The sequence below is a fragment of the Chelonus insularis genome, unplaced genomic scaffold (genome assembly GCF_013357705.1).
Source record: "Chelonus insularis isolate UGA/USDA-ARS -01 unplaced genomic scaffold, ASM1335770v1 contig_94_pilon, whole genome shotgun sequence".
In the NCBI taxonomy this organism is placed as follows: Eukaryota; Metazoa; Arthropoda; class Insecta; order Hymenoptera; family Braconidae; genus Chelonus; species Chelonus insularis.
The window spans coordinates 1,565,210-1,583,226 of record NW_023276783.1 but is presented as its reverse complement, the minus strand read 5'-3'; the positions used below and the strand labels follow the sequence as shown (position 1 = coordinate 1,583,226).

Genomic DNA, 18,017 nt, shown 5'->3' with positions numbered 1-18,017 from the left:
TTTTTCACTTTTTGTACTTTTACTTTACATTTTCAGGCGCGGAAAAAAGAAAAAAATGAGATATTTTCGTTTAGTTCGCATTCAGACAGCATTCGAAACGGTGACTTTCAAATTTCTTTCAGAATAATTTTATTCATTTTTCATATAATTATTTTTTAAAAAATAAAATACGTGTGAGATATAAAAATGTATACTGTTCACGTTACCACGTCAACTCGAAGAAAGTCATCCGCTCGAAGACCTTCCAACTGTCAAGATAGCGAAGTTCTTTTTAATATTGGTCGAAATGAATCTATTCCATTAAGACTTCTAAATTATTTTCGTGCTAAATTTCACTTGGAAGATAAACATAGTGAATCTGGTACGTAAATAAATAATAAACAAATCTATGCACTCATACGTGTTCTTTTATTATCTATGTTTTATTCAAATTTTACTTTTGCTAACAAAAAAGTTTCAACTCGTTATATCAAATCTCAATCAAAGACATAATCTTTTAAATGCAATAAGGTAATTTTTAGTTACTATCATTATAAATTATACATTGTTTCAATTATTTATTCAACAAAAAACTTATCAAAAATTAAATACGTATTGATCACGTATTTACAATATATTTGTATGTAATTATATTTTGTACTTTTTTTTTATGTACTAAAAAACATAGATATTATTTGATTTCAATTATGATAATATGCGTGATTATGTAGATAATTGAAATTATTGCAATTATGTTATATTGCAATTAAATAGCGAAATCAATTTCTGCACTAATTATATTTTTATTGGCATCTTGAACAGATTGATTGTCATGATTATCCTGTTTTTGATTTATATCATTTGAAGCATGAGAATTAGCCATATTACGTCCAGTAGAACTGTCATTGTACATCTGATACTTAGAAAAATAATTTCGACGAGCTTCTGCGATAAAACGTTTCTGTTGTGAACAAACTTTAGCCAAATCAGTTAATGGTTTTGGTGAAACAACTGGGGCCGCATAACAGTAAACACTCGATGTTTGTTGAATTTTCGTTGTATCGACTTTTGTAGGATCATGAAGATTCAATACATTCTCTAAATGCTGATTAGTTTCTCTAAATGCTGATAGTTCAGTATTTGATTGAGTCCAATGTGGCCAATACTCACCTAAACAATCTAAAATATGAAATTATTAATTATTTATTAATAATATAAAATTTCAAATAAATAATTAAAAAGAAGATAGTTATTTTTACCTTTGGATTGATTTAACATAAACTTATCAACATTGTTGCAATGATTACCATTGGTATTAGTATTGTTTACGAGATTCGTATTAATAAGATGATTATTTCCTGCGAATTCTGTAGCGTTTTCATATCCTAAATAGTATCCTCCAGAGCGATTACTCCCTTCATTTTCCATAAGATTTCCGAAACTATTCGATTGTGTTGAATTAAATCCAGGTAGAAAATCTTTATTATCTTGAAGACATTGTGGATAATAACCATGATCAATATCGTTATCTTTTTGATTGTAGTTATTATGATAAATATGATTATTTAATTGAGGAAAAGAATTTTCATTGTAATAAGTATCAGATGGATTAGAGACTATTTGGTTGATATCATAAGGCACTTGATTATTAATGAAATCATATGGATTTTGAGTATTATTTTTATTAGCCTGAAGATTATCAAAATAGAAATTTTGATACATTTCAGTATTTGGAAATAGTTGATGTTGATGCAAGGAATTACTATCTGGCCACTTTTGATACTGATTTTCTGATTGATAAATTACTCGATACTGATTTTCATTATCGCCCATAAAATTACCATTACTGTTAACCTCGTTTATACCATCTTGTAGACCTACATTTGAATGTAGATTAAATGAATTCTTTTCATTATTGATAATGCAAAAATAATTATCATTATTATCAACGTCATCATTTTCATTGGTTTCTGATTCAGCGGTTAAAGTATCTGAATCATCCATAAAATTATTTGATACATTTTCTTCTTTCGAAATGATTTTACACATTCCATCAGAACTAGCAATTTCTTTTAAATTCACACCCATCGGTGCTTGAAGCATTTTCTTCAGTATAAGAGGAGTTTGAAAATTATTGTCTGTATCAATTATTTGATAATTAACATTGGAAATATCCTGTTCAGGAGCCATAAAGAGATTCTTCCCACGATGAAGATCAAGAGGTATTGCTTGAACTAATGAAGCTTCCGCAACTCGTAAATCTACGACTGATGGATTCATGTATGATCGTTCATTCAATTTAATATCATTCTGATAACCTGAACGCATAAAAAATTGTCGAAAATCTGCATAATTAGGTACAAATAATTTGTCATCTTTGGTTACGCGTTCTTCTGAAGATGTTGGAATGTTTTGAGGCTATAATAGAAAATTAACCAAAATATTATATAATTATATAATCGTGACGAAAAAATGAAGATAAAATATATTTGTTCTTTATTATTAAAAAAAAAAAATACCCATTGACATGGCACCTGTAATAAATAATTTTCTGCTGGATAATTCGAAAAATGGGATGATGAAGCGATTGGTTTTTCCATACTTTTATTAGGTTTTAACTTTTTAGTTCGTTTTTTACGTGTATTTTGTACATCACTTAGTAACTTAGCTACTTCTAAATCATTACCAGCTTTAATAGCATCTAAAACTTTGATTAATATTTTCTTCTGTAATAAATAAAATTAATTTTTTTAAAATAATTAAATACAAATAAATAATTATAAATGAATATTGATAAAAATTTCGAAAATTTTGCCTTAATATTTCCCGGAACATGATATTCTGAAGCAATAGCCTGTAGCTCTTTATATGAAAGCCCAGCAAATTCACTCTTGTTCATCTTTAATTGTTTCATTGAGCCGATTTTTTTTAAACTAATAATGTATTAAGTATCAAAATATTTTGTTTGTTTTTCAAGTAAACTTAATAGTTTTATTATTTTTACTTATAAATTAAAATTACTACAATGATTTATGAAGAAACAAAAAATTCAGACTTTACAAGGAAACGCGACGGTTACTGAAAATCGACATTTTGCAGAAGAAAAAAATATTCCCAGGATCCTGATCGGTTCTGTCAAGTGGAATAATCGATCCGCGACACCTTCCGGGATATGAATTTATAATTAACCGGGAAATTTCGTAGAAAATTAAATTTATTTTATTCTAATCAATAATTCAAATTATCGATAATAATAATAGTTACATTTATTAATAATGATTTTTAATTAAATTGATTGAATTCGTGTATAAAATGAATTGATCAAACAATGCTAAATTAAACATCATGAATATTCATTTCAGTTTATTATCTTCATTGGAATTTAAATGAACCAGAATGCAAATAGTGTTTAGCATTCTACTTGTATTTTTATAACCTCACAAATATGTAATTAAAAATGGTTCAATTTAATTAAGATAAGTATTTTGATTCGATTTAAGAAAAAAATTAAGGCTATCATGTATTGGTATGATGAAGAGTATACTTCAATGGCTTCGATTGGATATTTTATAAACTCGAATTAATGAATGATAAAAATTTTTTATAAAAAAAAAATATTGATTTTCATCACTTTTATTTTTTTTTTTATAAAAAATTTATCCCTTCTATTGATCACATAAAAATATTGTTATCCCTTCTCCCTTATATCATCAGAATCGACATGAAAAAAAGAGATATTCAAGTCCATATGCGCATGAGTCTTAACCTTAGAGCTTTTGCGTAGCACTTGATCAGTGTGTTCTCCAGCTTCCCGCAGCTTCAGTCTACTTTGATACGTTTGAATATATTTTGTTTCTTAAATATTTACATTCTATATTCGCACATTTGGATTATCGTTGCTATAATCAAATACAAAACACGACTGATTTTCGTGATTTAGGAGAAAAAATAATCAACTTAAAATTAAATTGTACGATTATTTAATTGTTTATTATTATTTTTGATTATTTAAAGTAAAAAAAAAAATGAAAGCTGTAAGAAGGGGTCGAGAAAAAAGTAAGTTTTATTTACAAATATTTTTCTTTTGCAAAAAATAGAAGTAGATTCTTTTTCCACCTACCAACACAACTGTAGTGCTCGCTCGAGATTTCTTTCCCATTTTATTCTATCAATTGCTGTGTGCCAGTCAAGTAAATTTTCATATTAATTATAAAAGTTTTAAGGGGGGAAAATAAGAAAACGATTTATCTCAAAGCATTTATTTATAAGTGATTAATGAAGTGATTATATAAAAATTTATTGGAAAAGATGTAGACCTTGAACAGTTGAGAAACGTCATTTTTTAACTTAGTAGAAAGGTTGGATTATTCATAAGGGTAGAAAATATTGATGGAGATAGAACAGGATGATGAAGTGACCGTCTAGAAACTTTAGTGAATCTCCAGCGACTGTCACTGGTCGCTATGACGACCCGGATGCCCGGGAACTTGAGCTCTTGCTTCCTAATTATGTCGTTTTAATGCGTCACTTTAACGTGATTATTAGATAATTGAATTTTCACCATCAATTATTTCAAGTGAGCTGAGATTAAGTACATTTTCCTGGACAATATTCCAAACTTGACATTCTTGGGAATGCTTCTATCAATTGAGTTTGAGAAATGATCATTTTTCATGATTAAATATCATTTTCATGAAAGACATAATAAGCTCCTACCATTGTTATTGTAAATAATTTTCTATTAATTAATATAAGAACTCTAAATAAATGATCTAATTTATCTATGTGTTATACTGTAAATAATTTAATAAGAATGTTTATTATTCTTTATCTCACTTCTGTGATTTCTATCATGGTATGACTAGACAAACTGATAGCTTACAAGATTGCAAGGTACATGAGAAAATGACCTCAAAGTGTTGATTTGTCAAATGAAATTGTTGAAATAAATTAGAAGGTAGTTGCATAAAGTAAATACGACCTGTATTTTTAACATCATTTTCAACTAAACTATTAAACATTTTCTGTATTAATTTTTTCTATTCCTCAACTATTTCTCTTTGCCTGGTAATTGTGCACTCTCCAGCACGTGAATCCAGTAAACTTGAAGAAAAAAAATATTTCACTTCGACGTGGCACATTAGAAATTCTTCTCGCACGATTCTTGTAAGTAGATGTTCATGATAAGAAAAGTTTTAAAAAAAAGAATTATAGAATCGTAGTCTCGAGACGAGATAATACAGTGTTGGCAGTTGTGGTTCTCGTTCGACTCTTGCAGAGGACGAGCTTGAGGAAGTCGGGAGCGTTTTAGGAACTTCTGCAGCTCCGAGTATTGCTCTAGGTTCAAGGCACAGACCTGAGGAATTGGCGACCTTGGCTGCGACTACCAGATTTACCAGGAAAGAGATTCAATTAATTTACCGGGGATTTAAGCAAGAATGTCCTACTGGCTTGGTTGATGAAGAAGGTTTTAAGCAGATTTTTTCTCAATTTTTTCCACAAGGAGGTAAGTTTATTTATTCTGTTTAAATAGACCAAACAGTCTTTAAAATATTCTAAAAACAAAATATTTTCAAAGCTACAATGAAGCATTTTGAAACTAAATTATTTTGGGTGGAATATTTTCAACTGCTACTGACTGAACATATGGAACATTTCATTTTTTTTCTGCTTCAAATTTTTGTCAATGCCGTTTTTTAATAATAGACTTTAAATATCTTTTTTTCCTTCAATTGTTGAAACATATTTTCTAAACTTACTATTGATTCTAGATGCTAGTCAGTATGCACATTATGTTTTTAATACGATGAAGAGAAAACCGTCTGGAAAAATCAGTTTTGAGGCAAGAAGATTTAATCTCTTTAAAACAAACATAAAATCGATCAGGAAATTGAAATAAACTCTTTTTTTTTAGGAATTTCTGACAATTCTTTCTAAAGTTTCTCGAGGGTCTGTTGAGGAGAAATTACAATGGGTATTTGGTTTGTACGATTTAGATGGTGATGGATTGATAAGTAAAGAAGAAATGCTGGATGTGGTTGAGTCAATTTACGAAATGCTAGGACGTTACACTCAACCACAAATACTGGAACCACAAACAGCAGCAAAAGAACATGTTGAACGTATTTTTCATGTCTGTATTAAATAATTGAACATTGGAATCAATTTCAATAGAATGATAATAAAAATCTATATTAATTGTTTGTTTTCAGTTGATGGATGCTAACAAGGATGGTGTGGTAACAATAGAAGAACTGGTTCAATGGTGTTCAAAAGATGAGCAGTTATTAAAGAGTCTTGATACTTTAGATACTGTATTATGAGATCGTCAATTTCATAATAACACTTTAGTTTTTTTAAAAAGCTCACAAGATTCTTGGAAATTTAAAAAACAATTAATGATTTTATAAATAATCGCATGAATGTGCATAACAAAAGTCTCTTTAAGAAAGACGATAAACTCAAATTTATCAGTTTCCTCTAGAGTTCTTCTATTATTCTTTTCTTCTTATTCAATCTTAAAGAAAAAGTGCCACTCGATTATCGAGCACGTATTATAAAAACGTAATCGATAAATTAATTGTAAATATGTATACTTATTATTACTATGGAAAAGTTCCCAGTGTCTTTCGGAGATGTCAAATTTTTTGGCATATCTATTGAAATTAACAAAAACTTAATGTTTAAATATAATTAAATTATTGTATTGTTGTTTAAAAAATATCGCAATTCTATTATGAAAACAATTCTATTTCTCTTAAAATGTTTTAAAATATATAAATACTATTATTCATATTATTATATATTTACTAATAATAAATATATTAATACAGAGAAAATATAAAATTATAAAATAAATAAAAAAATTGTCAAATTTAAAAATTATCATTTGTATCTTGCTCTTTGCTTAATTAAATAAATTAGTTGTGTGTCCTCTGGTTGTCAGAGGTGAAATGATGAATTTCTTGTCTTTAATATTTATTTTTATTTTAATACAATACAAAAATTGATTTTTAATTGCTTAATAATGGTTTAAATATTAATTTTTTCAATTAGACCACTTGATATTTGAGATCAATGGATGTATTGATTATGAAAAAAACTAAGTTAATAAAGATCGGTAAAGATAAAAGCTTACCTACCGATTAATGATAAATTTAATTACAATTGATTTGATTATTGATAAGTTAGATTGTCATTTAGTCATTCAAGTACTGTATTTTTCTTTGAACTTTTTTGTAGTCCTTCCAGCTGGCAAGATCATAATTAAAGAACTATACAGTACATCTAAACGCATCTAAAAATACATCTGTTGCTGAACGATTCCAACGGTTTACACTACTAACGGCTGCAACTTGTGTATGTGTGTATTATTCTCCACAATGAGCAATTGTTGTAAAGTTTATGTTCAGTTTTTATGGTGATCATTAACATTGTTAAAATGCATCGAAAATGATATTTCTACTGTAATAATTTAATATGTTTCATTGTTATTTTTGTTTGTGATCATCGTAAAATAAGACAAGTTTAAGTGTTCTTATATATACATCAAAGAATATTTTATTTTACTTTTACAACATTCGATTGAACGAAGTAGTCATAAATTTTTTAGTATTTACAGTACCTTTTGCTTCCAGATTTTTTAATTCATAACCTTAGTACTAAAACAACGAAAACATGTCAAATGAACACGAAGAAGATGGAGCATCCATTTCATCGTTTAAAGAAATTTTGGATGATTTTATTGATGTTTCTCACATGGATTTTGATAATCAGGAAACATGGTATAATTCAGTAAAAATTATTTATTAATATAGTTGAAAGTACTTCAATAAAAAAACTTTCCAACTTTTTTAGGTTATTAGATGTTGACTCAGAATTGAAAGGTATGGATAACCTCCATATATGGTTAACAACATCTTTGGATACAGAGAAAATGTATCATGACTCGATACATGATAGTAAAAAATATATTGATACACGAACTTGGACAAGACCAAAGAAAAAATTCAGTAGATTAAGTTTTGAATCGATAATTGAAGGTAATTCATCAAATTCTTCAATAAATAGTGAAATTCCATATTTTAATAACGAAACGTCACGTATAGAAATTAATTTAAATGAAAAAACATCATCTATACCACCAATTTTGAGGCCTGCTACATTAGGTCCTTGTTCATCCACTTTAACAAGTGGTCAAGAAAGTTTAGAAGCTTTTTTAAATATGTCACAAACTAAAGGAATTGATTCATTCATTAATATGGAAGCTCCAGAGTTCAATGAAACTCTAGTTGGTAATTCTAAATCTTTCTGTAGTAATAATTTTTCAATTAATGAAGATTCTCAAATAATGAATCAAAGTGTTGGAATGGCTGATTCACAAATTTTGACTGAGTCAATGATGCAGACTAGTATGTTTAGTGATGTATCAGATATGAATATCAATGATGCTTTTGCTCGAGATCTTTCTAACTCTTCTATTATAGAAAATCCGAATTATGCTAAACCTTTAAACGATACTGTTATTAAAAGCAGATCACAAAGTAATTCACCGCTAAAATTCATTGATGCGACATTTACTACTGAAGAACTTAACCAAGCTCTGGATTCACATTCATTTGTCATTAATAATGATACTTTTGATACTAATTCAGCTGAAATTAATCATTTAAGTTATATTATTACGAGTGATATCGATGGTAAAAATGATCAAAATATAACACAAATTAAAGAGAATAAAAAAGAGAATTTAAATTCTACTTTCAATTCGGAGCAATTTTTCAGTGATAAATGTGAGGAAATGAAATTGGATACTACTTATATTTCAAATAAAGATGAAAATTCAGCAAATAGTCTCAATTCTACTATAAATATATCTAAGAATGATTCAAAATATCTTAAAGATAATACAAAATCTAATCTTGAAATTACTCATGATATTGATGACATAGAAAATAAATGTTTAAATTCAACATTTACTTCGGATGTTCAAATTAATCGCCGAAAAACGTTTAAAATTGAGCCGCAAGATCTCGAAAAGAAGAGTGAACCTGTTATATCAATGGCAAACCGTTTTCAAACATATCGTAAAAGTAATGCTACTAATCAAGTGAAAAATCCTACTCGTTTTACAACAATCTCCAAAGATTTTGAAGATAATTCTAATGCAGAAAAACAAGTGAAATCATGTGAAAATCTTTTAGACATAAGGAAAACATCACAAATTTCTAAAACGTTAGAATCGAACAGAAATTTATCTCGATTACCACAGCATTTACAAAAGTCTAATCCAAATCTCATTTCAAACTCTTTGAAAACTGTTAATTCAAATAGAATGTCACATTTTGGCTTCGTTAGGCCAAAACAAGTTAAAAATAATGAGCCATCACTCACAAGAAAAGTATATTCATTAGCTAAGTTAAAAAATGGATCAGATCAACGATTAACAGCTCCAAAAGTCGAGTTGGCTTTTTCAAAATCTGGTGGATCAACTGAAAGTATTGAAAGCACTCAATCTGCAGCCAGTGCTCCTGATTTAGACGATAGATTATCCGTTTGTTCAGATGGAAGTAATTCCTGTAAATCAGGATTAAATGTAGAAAGAGTTCATAACTCTATTCAAATGGACTCAGGAAATTTAAAAAATAGAACTGAAATAAGAAAATCGTCTGATAAAAGTTGGTATTCTAATGAAAATGATCTTCCATCACCAATTCTTAAGGATGGAGAGTATTACGGAAGTCGAGGTAGTTCTCCAAGAAGTGCTGATTCAACTGTTAAAACTAGTTCACCCATTCTTAGTCCTGCTGAATCTTTACAATCAATAAATACTACAGGTAAATTTATTCATCAATATTAATTTAAATCAATGAATATTTGCAAATATTAAATATCTATTCTTTTATTAGTAGCTATTAATCCTGAAATAAAGACGGTTAAAAGTCAGCCAGAAAGTCTTCCAGATAAAAATATAGTTAGTATAATAAATTAAAACTTTTCTCTTACGACGAATGAATTTAATTAATTAATGATTTATTTATTTATTACTATTGTTTGTCATTAAGATTGCAGAAAAACTGAAAAACAGAGAAATAAAATCAGGAATTCGACCACCGAGTGCGAGAGGCCTTAGTGGAATCCCACGACCAGCATCGAGGATCCCAGCACCTAGATTTTCGAGACCAAGTTCGAATAAAATTTGAATTTTATACAAGTTGATAGTAATAACAATTATAATTTATCATAAGTGATTTAAAAAAAATTAAAAATTTTATAAATTAATATAATACTGTCGAAAAGACATCAATTAAGGTACTAAAAAAAGAATAATTAACGCCAAAATATCACTGCCACGGGAGGATTCAAAGATAATTTGTTAATTTAAAAAAAGAACACAAATGTTATAAAAATGAATATATATTTTATTATAACCATTGCTTCGTGAGCAATTATTTTTTAATCATTTGTATAATTGATAATTCAAAAACAGTGATTTCCTATCGGCATATCTTATTGAAATAAAACAGTTATAATTATTAAAAAAAAGTATACAATGGTTAATACAAAATAACATTAAGTGTAGATATAATTATTAAATATGATTATAGTTTGAAATTCCCTGCAGTAATAAATTAATGAGAATTGAAAATTAATGTAAATATAATAGGAAATACTTAAAAAATAATTCAACAATTGTTATAATCTGATATAAAAGGTTGTGGAAGCTTACATAACTTAAGTGCCTTTCTAATGCTCTAAAAACATATGAACAATCAAATTTTATAAGCAATTGGATAAACACAAAAAAATATAGTAAGAAACTAATTGAATTGAGAGAGAAAGTCTTTTTTATATTTGCAGAATGTTTGTAACAATAAAATAGTTCTAATATTCAGTGGTTTTTTATATTAAATTTATAATAAATTATTATTTTGAATTGATGTATTGTCTATTGTTATTTTTTATTTATTAATGTATTTGATTATAATATATTTTTAAACAAGACTAAAAAAGGTCAAATATAAATTTAAAATTAAAAAAAAAAGCAACAATAGATCAGAGTGCATATATTCTTTATTTTATATAAAATGTTGTTCAACAACAATATTATCAATAATAACATAATATGGATAGATTTTTTAACATATTTTATATACCTACAGTACATTTACAAATATGAATTTCTACTTTTTGTTTGTTACTTATGAATTCGGTTAATGGAATTATTCTTATTTTTTATGTCAAAGTTTAATGTAATACTGTACGTGTGTACTTTGAACACATTATTTATGTTTATTATTCCTATTTTCTTCTTATTAATCAATAGTTTTATCAATTAAAATCATTGTCAATAATAACAGAAAATGTGTGAATATAGGTTTAATTTTGTGTGTTAAAAAAATCATGTTAGCACTTTTTTCACATTAAGTGAAATATTTTAAAATCAATTTTACTTACAGGCACACATTGAGATCAATAAATTTTCTATTATAATTTAATTAAAAAAGTATGACAAAGTTAAATAATTAAAAAATACCTAATAGTAAGCTAATGATGCAAAAAGATATGCAAATTAATTACATTTAATAGACCGATATCTAACATAAAAATTACATTTATATATTTTCTAGTTATTGACTACAGTATTTTGCAACTTCCACGACTCAAATTAATTTTGAAAGTTTTCATGATTAATACTAGTATTTTGTTCATAGTATGATCAATCAATTTTGCAATACTAATGGCAAATTAAGTGACTATTCCTCCAAATTTCCTGATAAAAGTATTTATGATTGTTAGTTAATATTTTATCGTTATATTTAGATCATTTTTCCGTGTTGAACACAAATATTAAAAGTCTCGCAATTTCATTAATATATCACGAAAATTATTTGTCATTTTATAACATTGTTTAAATAAAAATTTACACAAATACCTACTGTAATAAAATTTGTTGTTACGTTTTAAATTAAAAATTTTGGTAAATATTTTTACGCTGAGTTATTTATCAACTTCATTAGCATAAAGATCATTGTATAAATTAAAGTAATTTCATTCACAAGCAAGTTTACTATCAAAACTACTTAAAGCAATGGCAAAGGCTTGTAGAGCACACAACGGAAATCTGTAGTCCATCGTGAAAACGTCTTCTGCTACACGACCAAACTGCATCACAACATAATCGGCTGAAAAATAAATAAAAACAATGAAATAAATATTTATTAGCCGTGACTAAACTGATCTAGAAATGAATTACACTTACTATCACTATCATGTACAACTTGAAAATTCTTTACAGAAGCTTGAGTGACTCTTCCATGAAAATTAAGTACATAAGACTGGGTATCATCATTCCAAACAGGAGTTTTATTATGTAATTCTATTAAATTATCCATATTTTTCATTTTCCAACATTCTAAAAAGAATTAATTTTTTCATAAGTTAATTACTTCCAGGCGAAAAAAAAACTGATCAGTATTGCTGATTAATTATATACCTAAAAGAGTCTCTGACTCATCTCGAGGACAAATAGAAATTCTTTTTTGATCAGCTGTCATTCCCGGAATAATTACAGTCATTTTTCTAGGTCCTTTGAATCCTAAAACATTAGTATCATAGACAACAGCCGCTAATTCTTGACGTGGATTCGACCGATCTTCATGTTTATCATCTTTCATTAATGAATATCCATTATCATAAACCGTGAACTGTGTTCCAAGTAAATTTGATCGTAACTTCCCAACATAAGAGTCTGCTCCTCGAGATAAATCCGTTGGGTCAGTTGAAATTAAATAATTACTGGTTGTACTCTTTTTTCGCTTTCTACCAGCTAATAAAAATACCTGAAACAAAAATAAGAATAAAAATATCAATGATTTAAGAGCTATTTAATTAATACACTTTACTTTTATTTTATATTACCTTTTTACCATAATCTCGTTCTAGATGTAAGAAGTAAGTTGGATAAAGTCCACGATCCATTCCTTTCCTGTCTCTTGTTATCCTGCATTTGTAATGCATTTTTTTGTTTGCTGGCTGCAGAACAAACTGTTCAATATTTCCTTCTACATTTCCTTCTAATTCAGGGCTCTGAAAGTTATAAAACAAATTAAATATTAATTTAAAATTAATTCGTATATAAAAATAAATCGTAATCAGTTTGAGTTAGTTACATTAGAATTATTTTCACGATTAATAATCACTCTGGATTCGGAACCATCGGATGGAGCAACACGTTGAGGTGATCGAACAGAAACAGGTTCTATAGGCAGTCGAATATCTAACGGTGATGATTCTTCATCAGCACAATCTTGGTCAGCTTCTATGTCTTGATTATACATGCTTTCAGCAGCTAACCCTGATTGAGGGAGTTTTAATTCACTGCTAGAGTTAAGATTTCCTTTTTCGACAAATGCCACTGGACCTTCAAAAGCTACACAAAATATTCAAAAAAGTTAAACAAACTTTACATAAAAATATTTATCAGCTAAATGTAATTGAATTTTAACATTTTCTTACATCCTATTTCTTTTATTGGAGTCACCCATTTAGCTGATTGACTTCTCAGTTGAGTTCCTTGGATACCAGAAGCTTGAACCATCCCTCCAGCTCCAGTTTGTCTTTTTTGTTTCATTTTTTGAGCAATTAATTGTCTCTAAAATGTGAAATATTAAGTTAATAAGAGATGAAAATGAATATAAATATAAATCTTTCGTTTAACGAATTCTAAGTATTTAATATGAGGACTTTCGTCCATTGGCTCTTAACAATAAACAAATCAATTATCTAGAATTACATCAACTATTACTCACTACAACACTCAACGATAAAATAGAAATCTTATTGTAATATTTTTAGTATTTCAAGATGTATAAATATACCTGTATATCTTACCTTACATTACATATATATTTTATTGAATTAATTAGAATTAAGTACATACTCACTTGTTGCTCTAATTTTTGCTGCCGTAAATCTAAGGATGTCATTTTTATAAATTTTAACCAGCAGTAATAATTAAGATACGAGAAGAATCCTTTTTAATAATTGATTAAATATTAGGTACGATACACGTAGTGTAAGAATAGATAATTGCAAGTTTGTTTACGTGATATGCAGATTGTTCGTTGCCTGGGGTACCCAAGGCAACACCGACATACACCAATAAAACTTTATATATATTTATCAATAATTCAATCCATTATTATATAGAGTAAAAAATTGTACTTAATTATTTTTTAATACTTTTTTCGAATAAATTTATTAACACACACTTTTTACACAATTCTCGAGCCAAAAATGAAGACAAAGTGAAGCTTTAAGGCGTGCTTCCATCAATTATAACATCAAATTTCCTCTGATAGGGTTATTCAATTAAAATATATTGATTATTTTATATACACATGAGCACTAATGAGTACGTTCTTTATAAATCCAAATAGAATTTTTTGTTTATAAAATATTTACATAGCACCGTATACAAAACATATTCGATATTGTTTAATTATTTTATAAACTGTTGACAGATACCTTTAATGCCATCTTGGAGCAATATTTTTTGATAGTTCCTTTTTCTGACGTTTGGTGCATTCAAAGCGATTGCTGAAAGACCGCGAAAATTCGAATAATCTGTTTCTAACGCCATTGAAGATTATTATTATTATTATTAAATAATCCACGACATAAATTCAACCCTTCTTCACAAAAGGTTAAATATATTCATTCTATTTATAAGTAAACACTTAGAAAATGTATTGGAATTCAGAAAATTTTTAAAGTACAACAAAAGATTTATATATTACTCAGATTTTTATTAATCATATACACATATACATGAATATATATGTACTGATGAATGCAGTTATAATCACAATCTCATTTCAAATCGATGTACATAGTAAACATTTAGATTCAACAAATTAATAATTAATATAATTGTAACATCATCACTAATAAATAATGCATATTTTTTTTCAAGCCGTTTCATTCAATATAATTTCATGTACTGCTCAGTTATATTTTTATTTATAATTAATATATTACTATGATGGCAATTAATAGCTAAAACTTTTATTCTTGTGTTGTTCATTATTAGATAAAATAACATACACAAAAATAACTAATAAAACTTTTGTGAGTGTCCAGCTTCGACGTTATTATCTTAAATAAATAGTACAAAACGCAAATAAAATAAAAGATACAATTTTGCATTATCCTTTCATACTGTCCTGGCAATATTTGTCATTTATTTATAAATAGTTATATTGATTATAATTTTGAATCCTTTGAAACGAATGCATAATTGTCCTCTTTTAATAATTTAATATGCGTGATTTGCGACAAATAATTTAGCATCTCCAGCGGCTCCACTTACACCACCAGCATATTTTCCCAGAGCAGCTTCGCTGTTAGCCTATAGACAATAAATCATTGACATTATTGAAATAATTAAATATTTGATAACTTAATAAATACACATAAATAAAAACATAAAACAAAGAGTTGTTAGTATTTGAAACTTATTTATAATAATTATTAAAAAAATAAAAACCAAAAATATTACTCACAAAACATAAAATAGAAGTAAAAGAAAAATAGAACATAAAAATGTGAATAAAACAAACAAGTAGGTTAATAAGTATGAGATTTCACATGGAGAGTAAGATTGGCAGCTTTGCTGACAATACTGCCAGCTGTGTATTTGCCTTGACAAGCTAAAGAATTGGCCTAAAGAAAAAAAAAACTTCAAACATGCGAAAAAAGAAAAATAACTTAAAAAAATGTAGCAAATAAAAAAAAAGTTACAATTAAAGTAGTTCATACTATTTAAGAAAATAAAAAGATACTTTAGAAGGAAAAAAAACATAAAAGAAAAAAGTTTTTGATTAATTACCTTAGCTCTTTTGATAAGTTCATCTTGTCCAGCATTGACTTGCTCTTTCTTACCACCCCAAGCACGGAGCACAGATGCTTGGAGAGCACGTCCGTAACTGAAAGTGAGTGCCCATGGTTTTTTACCAGGATATTTATTGATTGCGTCAAGATTGACAGATGCTTCTTCTTCAGACTGTCCACCACTAAGGAATGTAATTCCGGGAACTGCTGGAGGAACAGTACGTTGGAGAGCAATAACAGTTGCTGATGCAATTTCTTGGGGTGTTGCGCGTTTTGGACAACTTTGTCCTGGTGTTACCATGTTCGGTTTTAATAATGTTCCTTCTAAGTAAACATGATGATCATTTAGAGCTTTGTATACAGCAGCAAGAACCTCTTCGGTAACTTGTTGGCACCGAGCAAGATCATGGTCACCATCAGGAAGAATTTCAGGTTCAACAATTGGAACAATTCTAGCACTTTGACAGATTGAAGCGTAACGAGCTAAAACATTAGCATTTTCCAAAATTGCAAGCTTGCTTGGGCATGTGTTTCCTTTTATTTTTAAAACACATCGCCATTTAGCGAAGTGACAGCCGTCTTTCTTATATTGAATACAGCGAGCCTGAAGATCATCTAATCCTTGAGTGGTGCATTCATCATCAGTTCCGAACAATGGGACAACACCTTTATCTACTTTAATTCCGGGAATAATTCCACGTTCTTCCATAAGCTTCACGAAGGGTGTTCCATCATCTGCTTTTTGATATAAAGTTTCGTGGAAAAGAATAACACCAGAGATGTGGTTACCAATTACATCCTAGATAAAAATAAAAATTGATTAATAAAATTAATTTTTTAACTACCTACATAATTTTAAATTTCTCAAGTAAAATTTACTTAATATTTTAAAAAATTTACCTTAGCTGACGTGAAAAGGAGCTGTCTGTATGCACGACGATTATCTTCATTATTTTCTACGTTGATGTCTTGAAGACGTTTTCCAATTGTTGTTGTAGATTCATCAGCAGCTAAAATACCTTTTCCTGGAGCAACAATTTTTTCAGCAATACTTTTCAACTCAGCTTTAAGTTCTGGAGTTGCTCTATCGTACTTTTCAGCTGACATTTTGCTGAGAAAGAAAAAATTTCATTTATTTTTTGGTTCCTAAAATTCGACTGAAGTGCGAATATTATTAATATCAGCATCGAAATGACAATTTCATGTGACATGATGCAACAGATTTTATAATTTTTCGTTGGTTATGAAAAAAATCAATAAATCAATATATAATAATTAGAGCATTTAGAATTAATATTTATATTGATTATAAAAAGATTACATAAATATATTGAAATCAATGTTTGTCAAAGAAATACGAAAAATAAGTTAAAATGCTTATGACGCAATAACTGAATTTTTTTTTAATCGACCAATAAGCATATACGTAACCTTTAACATTCCATCACGTGTGAACTATTGCAATGTTACAAATATATCTCAAAATATTATTTAAATCTTTTACATTAGGGTCATTTTGCTCTTGACAATTGCGTGATAATTAATCAACTTTTGGCTAATATCCAAACATTTTTATATACTTCATAACAATTAATAAGAGTTAAATTACACAACTTTTACTTTCAGTAGCAAAAAAATTATATGCTATTCTATTTTTATCAACTAAGTTCATTTTTTACGACATAATGAACAATTATAAATTATAAATATTCATAAAGTTATTTGATTAATTTTAAAATATTTATCCTTCGTTTATCAGTCAAGGTCACGATTTAGAGGTGAAATCAAATCTTCGCTATTATTATCAAAATGATAACTCCAAAATTATATTTGCTATTATTTTGCACAAAATGTTTATCGATAATTTATGATTTAATTTTTTATGAATGACTGATATGAATAAATACTTACATTGGAAATAACGATTAACAATTAATCAACAAGCAAACAAGATATACACCCAACTCGTGAGTGAGCAATTTGACGACTGATCTGAATGTCCGTGAGTATTCCAACCTCTCCTACTACGTTGCGCCGGCGCGATAATACATATCAAGAGTTCTCAACTACAAATTATTTATCGAAAGCTTATTTGTTATTTGTTTGAACAAAATTTCAAAATTTTAAGATAAACAGATTGTAAA

The 18,017-nt window shown here is 27.7% G+C and overlaps 5 protein-coding genes across 9 annotated transcripts; 2 read left to right on the top strand and 3 right to left on the bottom strand.

The window, feature by feature from the left end:
* The first annotated feature begins 22 nt into the window (after positions 1-22).
* On the top strand, positions 23-6,715 carry LOC118072590 (Kv channel-interacting protein 2-like). Of its 2 annotated transcripts, none has more exons than XM_035092581.1 (5): positions 23-361; positions 5,258-5,485; positions 5,751-5,821; positions 5,894-6,112; positions 6,192-6,715. In XM_035092581.1, the coding sequence occupies exons 1-5, from the start codon at positions 187-189 to the stop codon at positions 6,300-6,302; spliced, it is 804 nt and encodes a 267-aa protein (XP_034948472.1). In that variant the 5' UTR covers positions 23-186; the 3' UTR covers positions 6,303-6,715. The 2 variants fall into 2 exon arrangements, with proteins under 2 accessions (XP_034948472.1, XP_034948473.1); XM_035092582.1 differs by lacking the exon at positions 23-361 and adding an exon at positions 3,767-4,035.
* Positions 603-3,063, bottom strand: LOC118072587 (GATA zinc finger domain-containing protein 14-like). Of its 2 annotated transcripts, none has more exons than XM_035092576.1 (4): positions 2,795-3,063; positions 2,499-2,705; positions 1,239-2,397; positions 603-1,158 (listed from the first exon to the last, which is right to left on the bottom strand). In XM_035092576.1, exons 1-4 carry the CDS (start codon positions 2,891-2,893, stop codon positions 746-748), a joined length of 1,878 nt encoding a protein of 625 aa, XP_034948467.1. In that variant the 5' UTR covers positions 2,894-3,063; the 3' UTR covers positions 603-745. The 2 variants fall into 2 exon arrangements, with proteins under 2 accessions (XP_034948467.1, XP_034948468.1); XM_035092577.1 differs by having other exon boundaries at positions 2,514-2,705.
* Positions 6,716-7,207: 492 nt separating the features above from the next.
* On the top strand, positions 7,208-10,919 carry LOC118072838 (uncharacterized). 2 transcript variants are annotated; one of them, XM_035092973.1, is made up of 5 exons: positions 7,208-7,338; positions 7,617-7,763; positions 7,837-9,815; positions 9,888-9,952; positions 10,044-10,919. In XM_035092973.1, exons 2-5 carry the CDS (start codon positions 7,657-7,659, stop codon positions 10,179-10,181), a joined length of 2,289 nt encoding a protein of 762 aa, XP_034948864.1. In that variant the 5' UTR covers positions 7,208-7,338; positions 7,617-7,656; the 3' UTR covers positions 10,182-10,919. The 2 variants fall into 2 exon arrangements, with proteins under 2 accessions (XP_034948864.1, XP_034948865.1); XM_035092974.1 differs by having other exon boundaries at positions 7,208-7,342.
* A 627-nt stretch (positions 10,920-11,546) lies between these two features.
* Positions 11,547-14,606, bottom strand: ktub (Tub domain-containing protein ktub). The gene is made up of 7 exons (XM_035092655.1): positions 13,926-14,606; positions 13,498-13,633; positions 13,152-13,411; positions 12,901-13,068; positions 12,476-12,821; positions 12,242-12,394; positions 11,547-12,164 (listed from the first exon to the last, which is right to left on the bottom strand). The coding sequence occupies exons 1-7, from the start codon at positions 13,965-13,967 to the stop codon at positions 12,031-12,033; spliced, it is 1,239 nt and encodes a 412-aa protein (XP_034948546.1). The 5' UTR covers positions 13,968-14,606; the 3' UTR covers positions 11,547-12,030.
* A 426-nt stretch (positions 14,607-15,032) lies between these two features.
* Positions 15,033-17,941, bottom strand: Ald1 (fructose-bisphosphate aldolase). 2 transcript variants are annotated; one of them, XR_004691025.1, is made up of 5 exons: positions 17,785-17,941; positions 16,774-16,984; positions 15,872-16,672; positions 15,546-15,705; positions 15,033-15,391 (listed from the first exon to the last, which is right to left on the bottom strand). XR_004691025.1 is itself a non-coding variant. In XM_035092758.1 (4 exons), the coding sequence occupies exons 2-4, from the start codon at positions 16,978-16,980 to the stop codon at positions 15,299-15,301; spliced, it is 1,101 nt and encodes a 366-aa protein (XP_034948649.1). In that variant the 5' UTR covers positions 16,981-16,984; positions 17,785-17,941; the 3' UTR covers positions 15,033-15,298. The 2 variants fall into 2 exon arrangements, 1 of the variants encoding a protein (XP_034948649.1); XM_035092758.1 differs by lacking the exon at positions 15,546-15,705.
* Between the last annotated feature and the right edge of the window lie 76 nt (positions 17,942-18,017).

Coding starts and splice junctions, on each gene's coding strand:
- LOC118072590 (XM_035092581.1), top strand. CDS start 187: ATGTATACTGTTCACGTTACCACGTCAACTCGAAGAAAGTCATCCGCT. Junction 5,822..5,893: donor CTGGAAAAATCAGTTTTGAG/GCAAGAAGATTT, acceptor CTTTTTTTTTAG/GAATTTCTGACAATTCTTTC. Junction 6,113..6,191: donor ATGTTGAACGTATTTTTCAT/GTCTGTATTAAA, acceptor GTTTGTTTTCAG/TTGATGGATGCTAACAAGGA.
- LOC118072587 (XM_035092576.1), bottom strand. CDS start 2,893: ATGAAACAATTAAAGATGAACAAGAGTGAATTTGCTGGGCTTTCATAT. Junction 2,706..2,794: donor ATGTTCCGGGAAATATTAAG/GCAAAATTTTCG, acceptor TATTTATTACAG/AAGAAAATATTAATCAAAGT. Junction 1,159..1,238: donor TATGTTAAATCAATCCAAAG/GTAAAAATAACT, acceptor TTCATATTTTAG/ATTGTTTAGGTGAGTATTGG.
- LOC118072838 (XM_035092973.1), top strand. CDS start 7,657: ATGTCAAATGAACACGAAGAAGATGGAGCATCCATTTCATCGTTTAAA. Junction 7,764..7,836: donor TTTGATAATCAGGAAACATG/GTATAATTCAGT, acceptor CAACTTTTTTAG/GTTATTAGATGTTGACTCAG. Junction 9,953..10,043: donor GTCTTCCAGATAAAAATATA/GTTAGTATAATA, acceptor TTTGTCATTAAG/ATTGCAGAAAAACTGAAAAA.
- ktub (XM_035092655.1), bottom strand. CDS start 13,967: ATGACATCCTTAGATTTACGGCAGCAAAAATTAGAGCAACAA. Junction 13,412..13,497: donor TCCAATAAAAGAAATAGGAT/GTAAGAAAATGT, acceptor TATTTTGTGTAG/CTTTTGAAGGTCCAGTGGCA. Junction 12,395..12,475: donor TGAGTCAGAGACTCTTTTAG/GTATATAATTAA, acceptor AATTCTTTTTAG/AATGTTGGAAAATGAAAAAT.
- Ald1 (XM_035092758.1), bottom strand. CDS start 16,980: ATGTCAGCTGAAAAGTACGATAGAGCAACTCCAGAACTTAAAGCTGAG. Junction 16,673..16,773: donor TCCTTTTCACGTCAGCTAAG/GTAAATTTTTTA, acceptor ATTTTTATCTAG/GATGTAATTGGTAACCACAT. Junction 15,392..15,871: donor AACTTATCAAAAGAGCTAAG/GTAATTAATCAA, acceptor TATTGTCTATAG/GCTAACAGCGAAGCTGCTCT.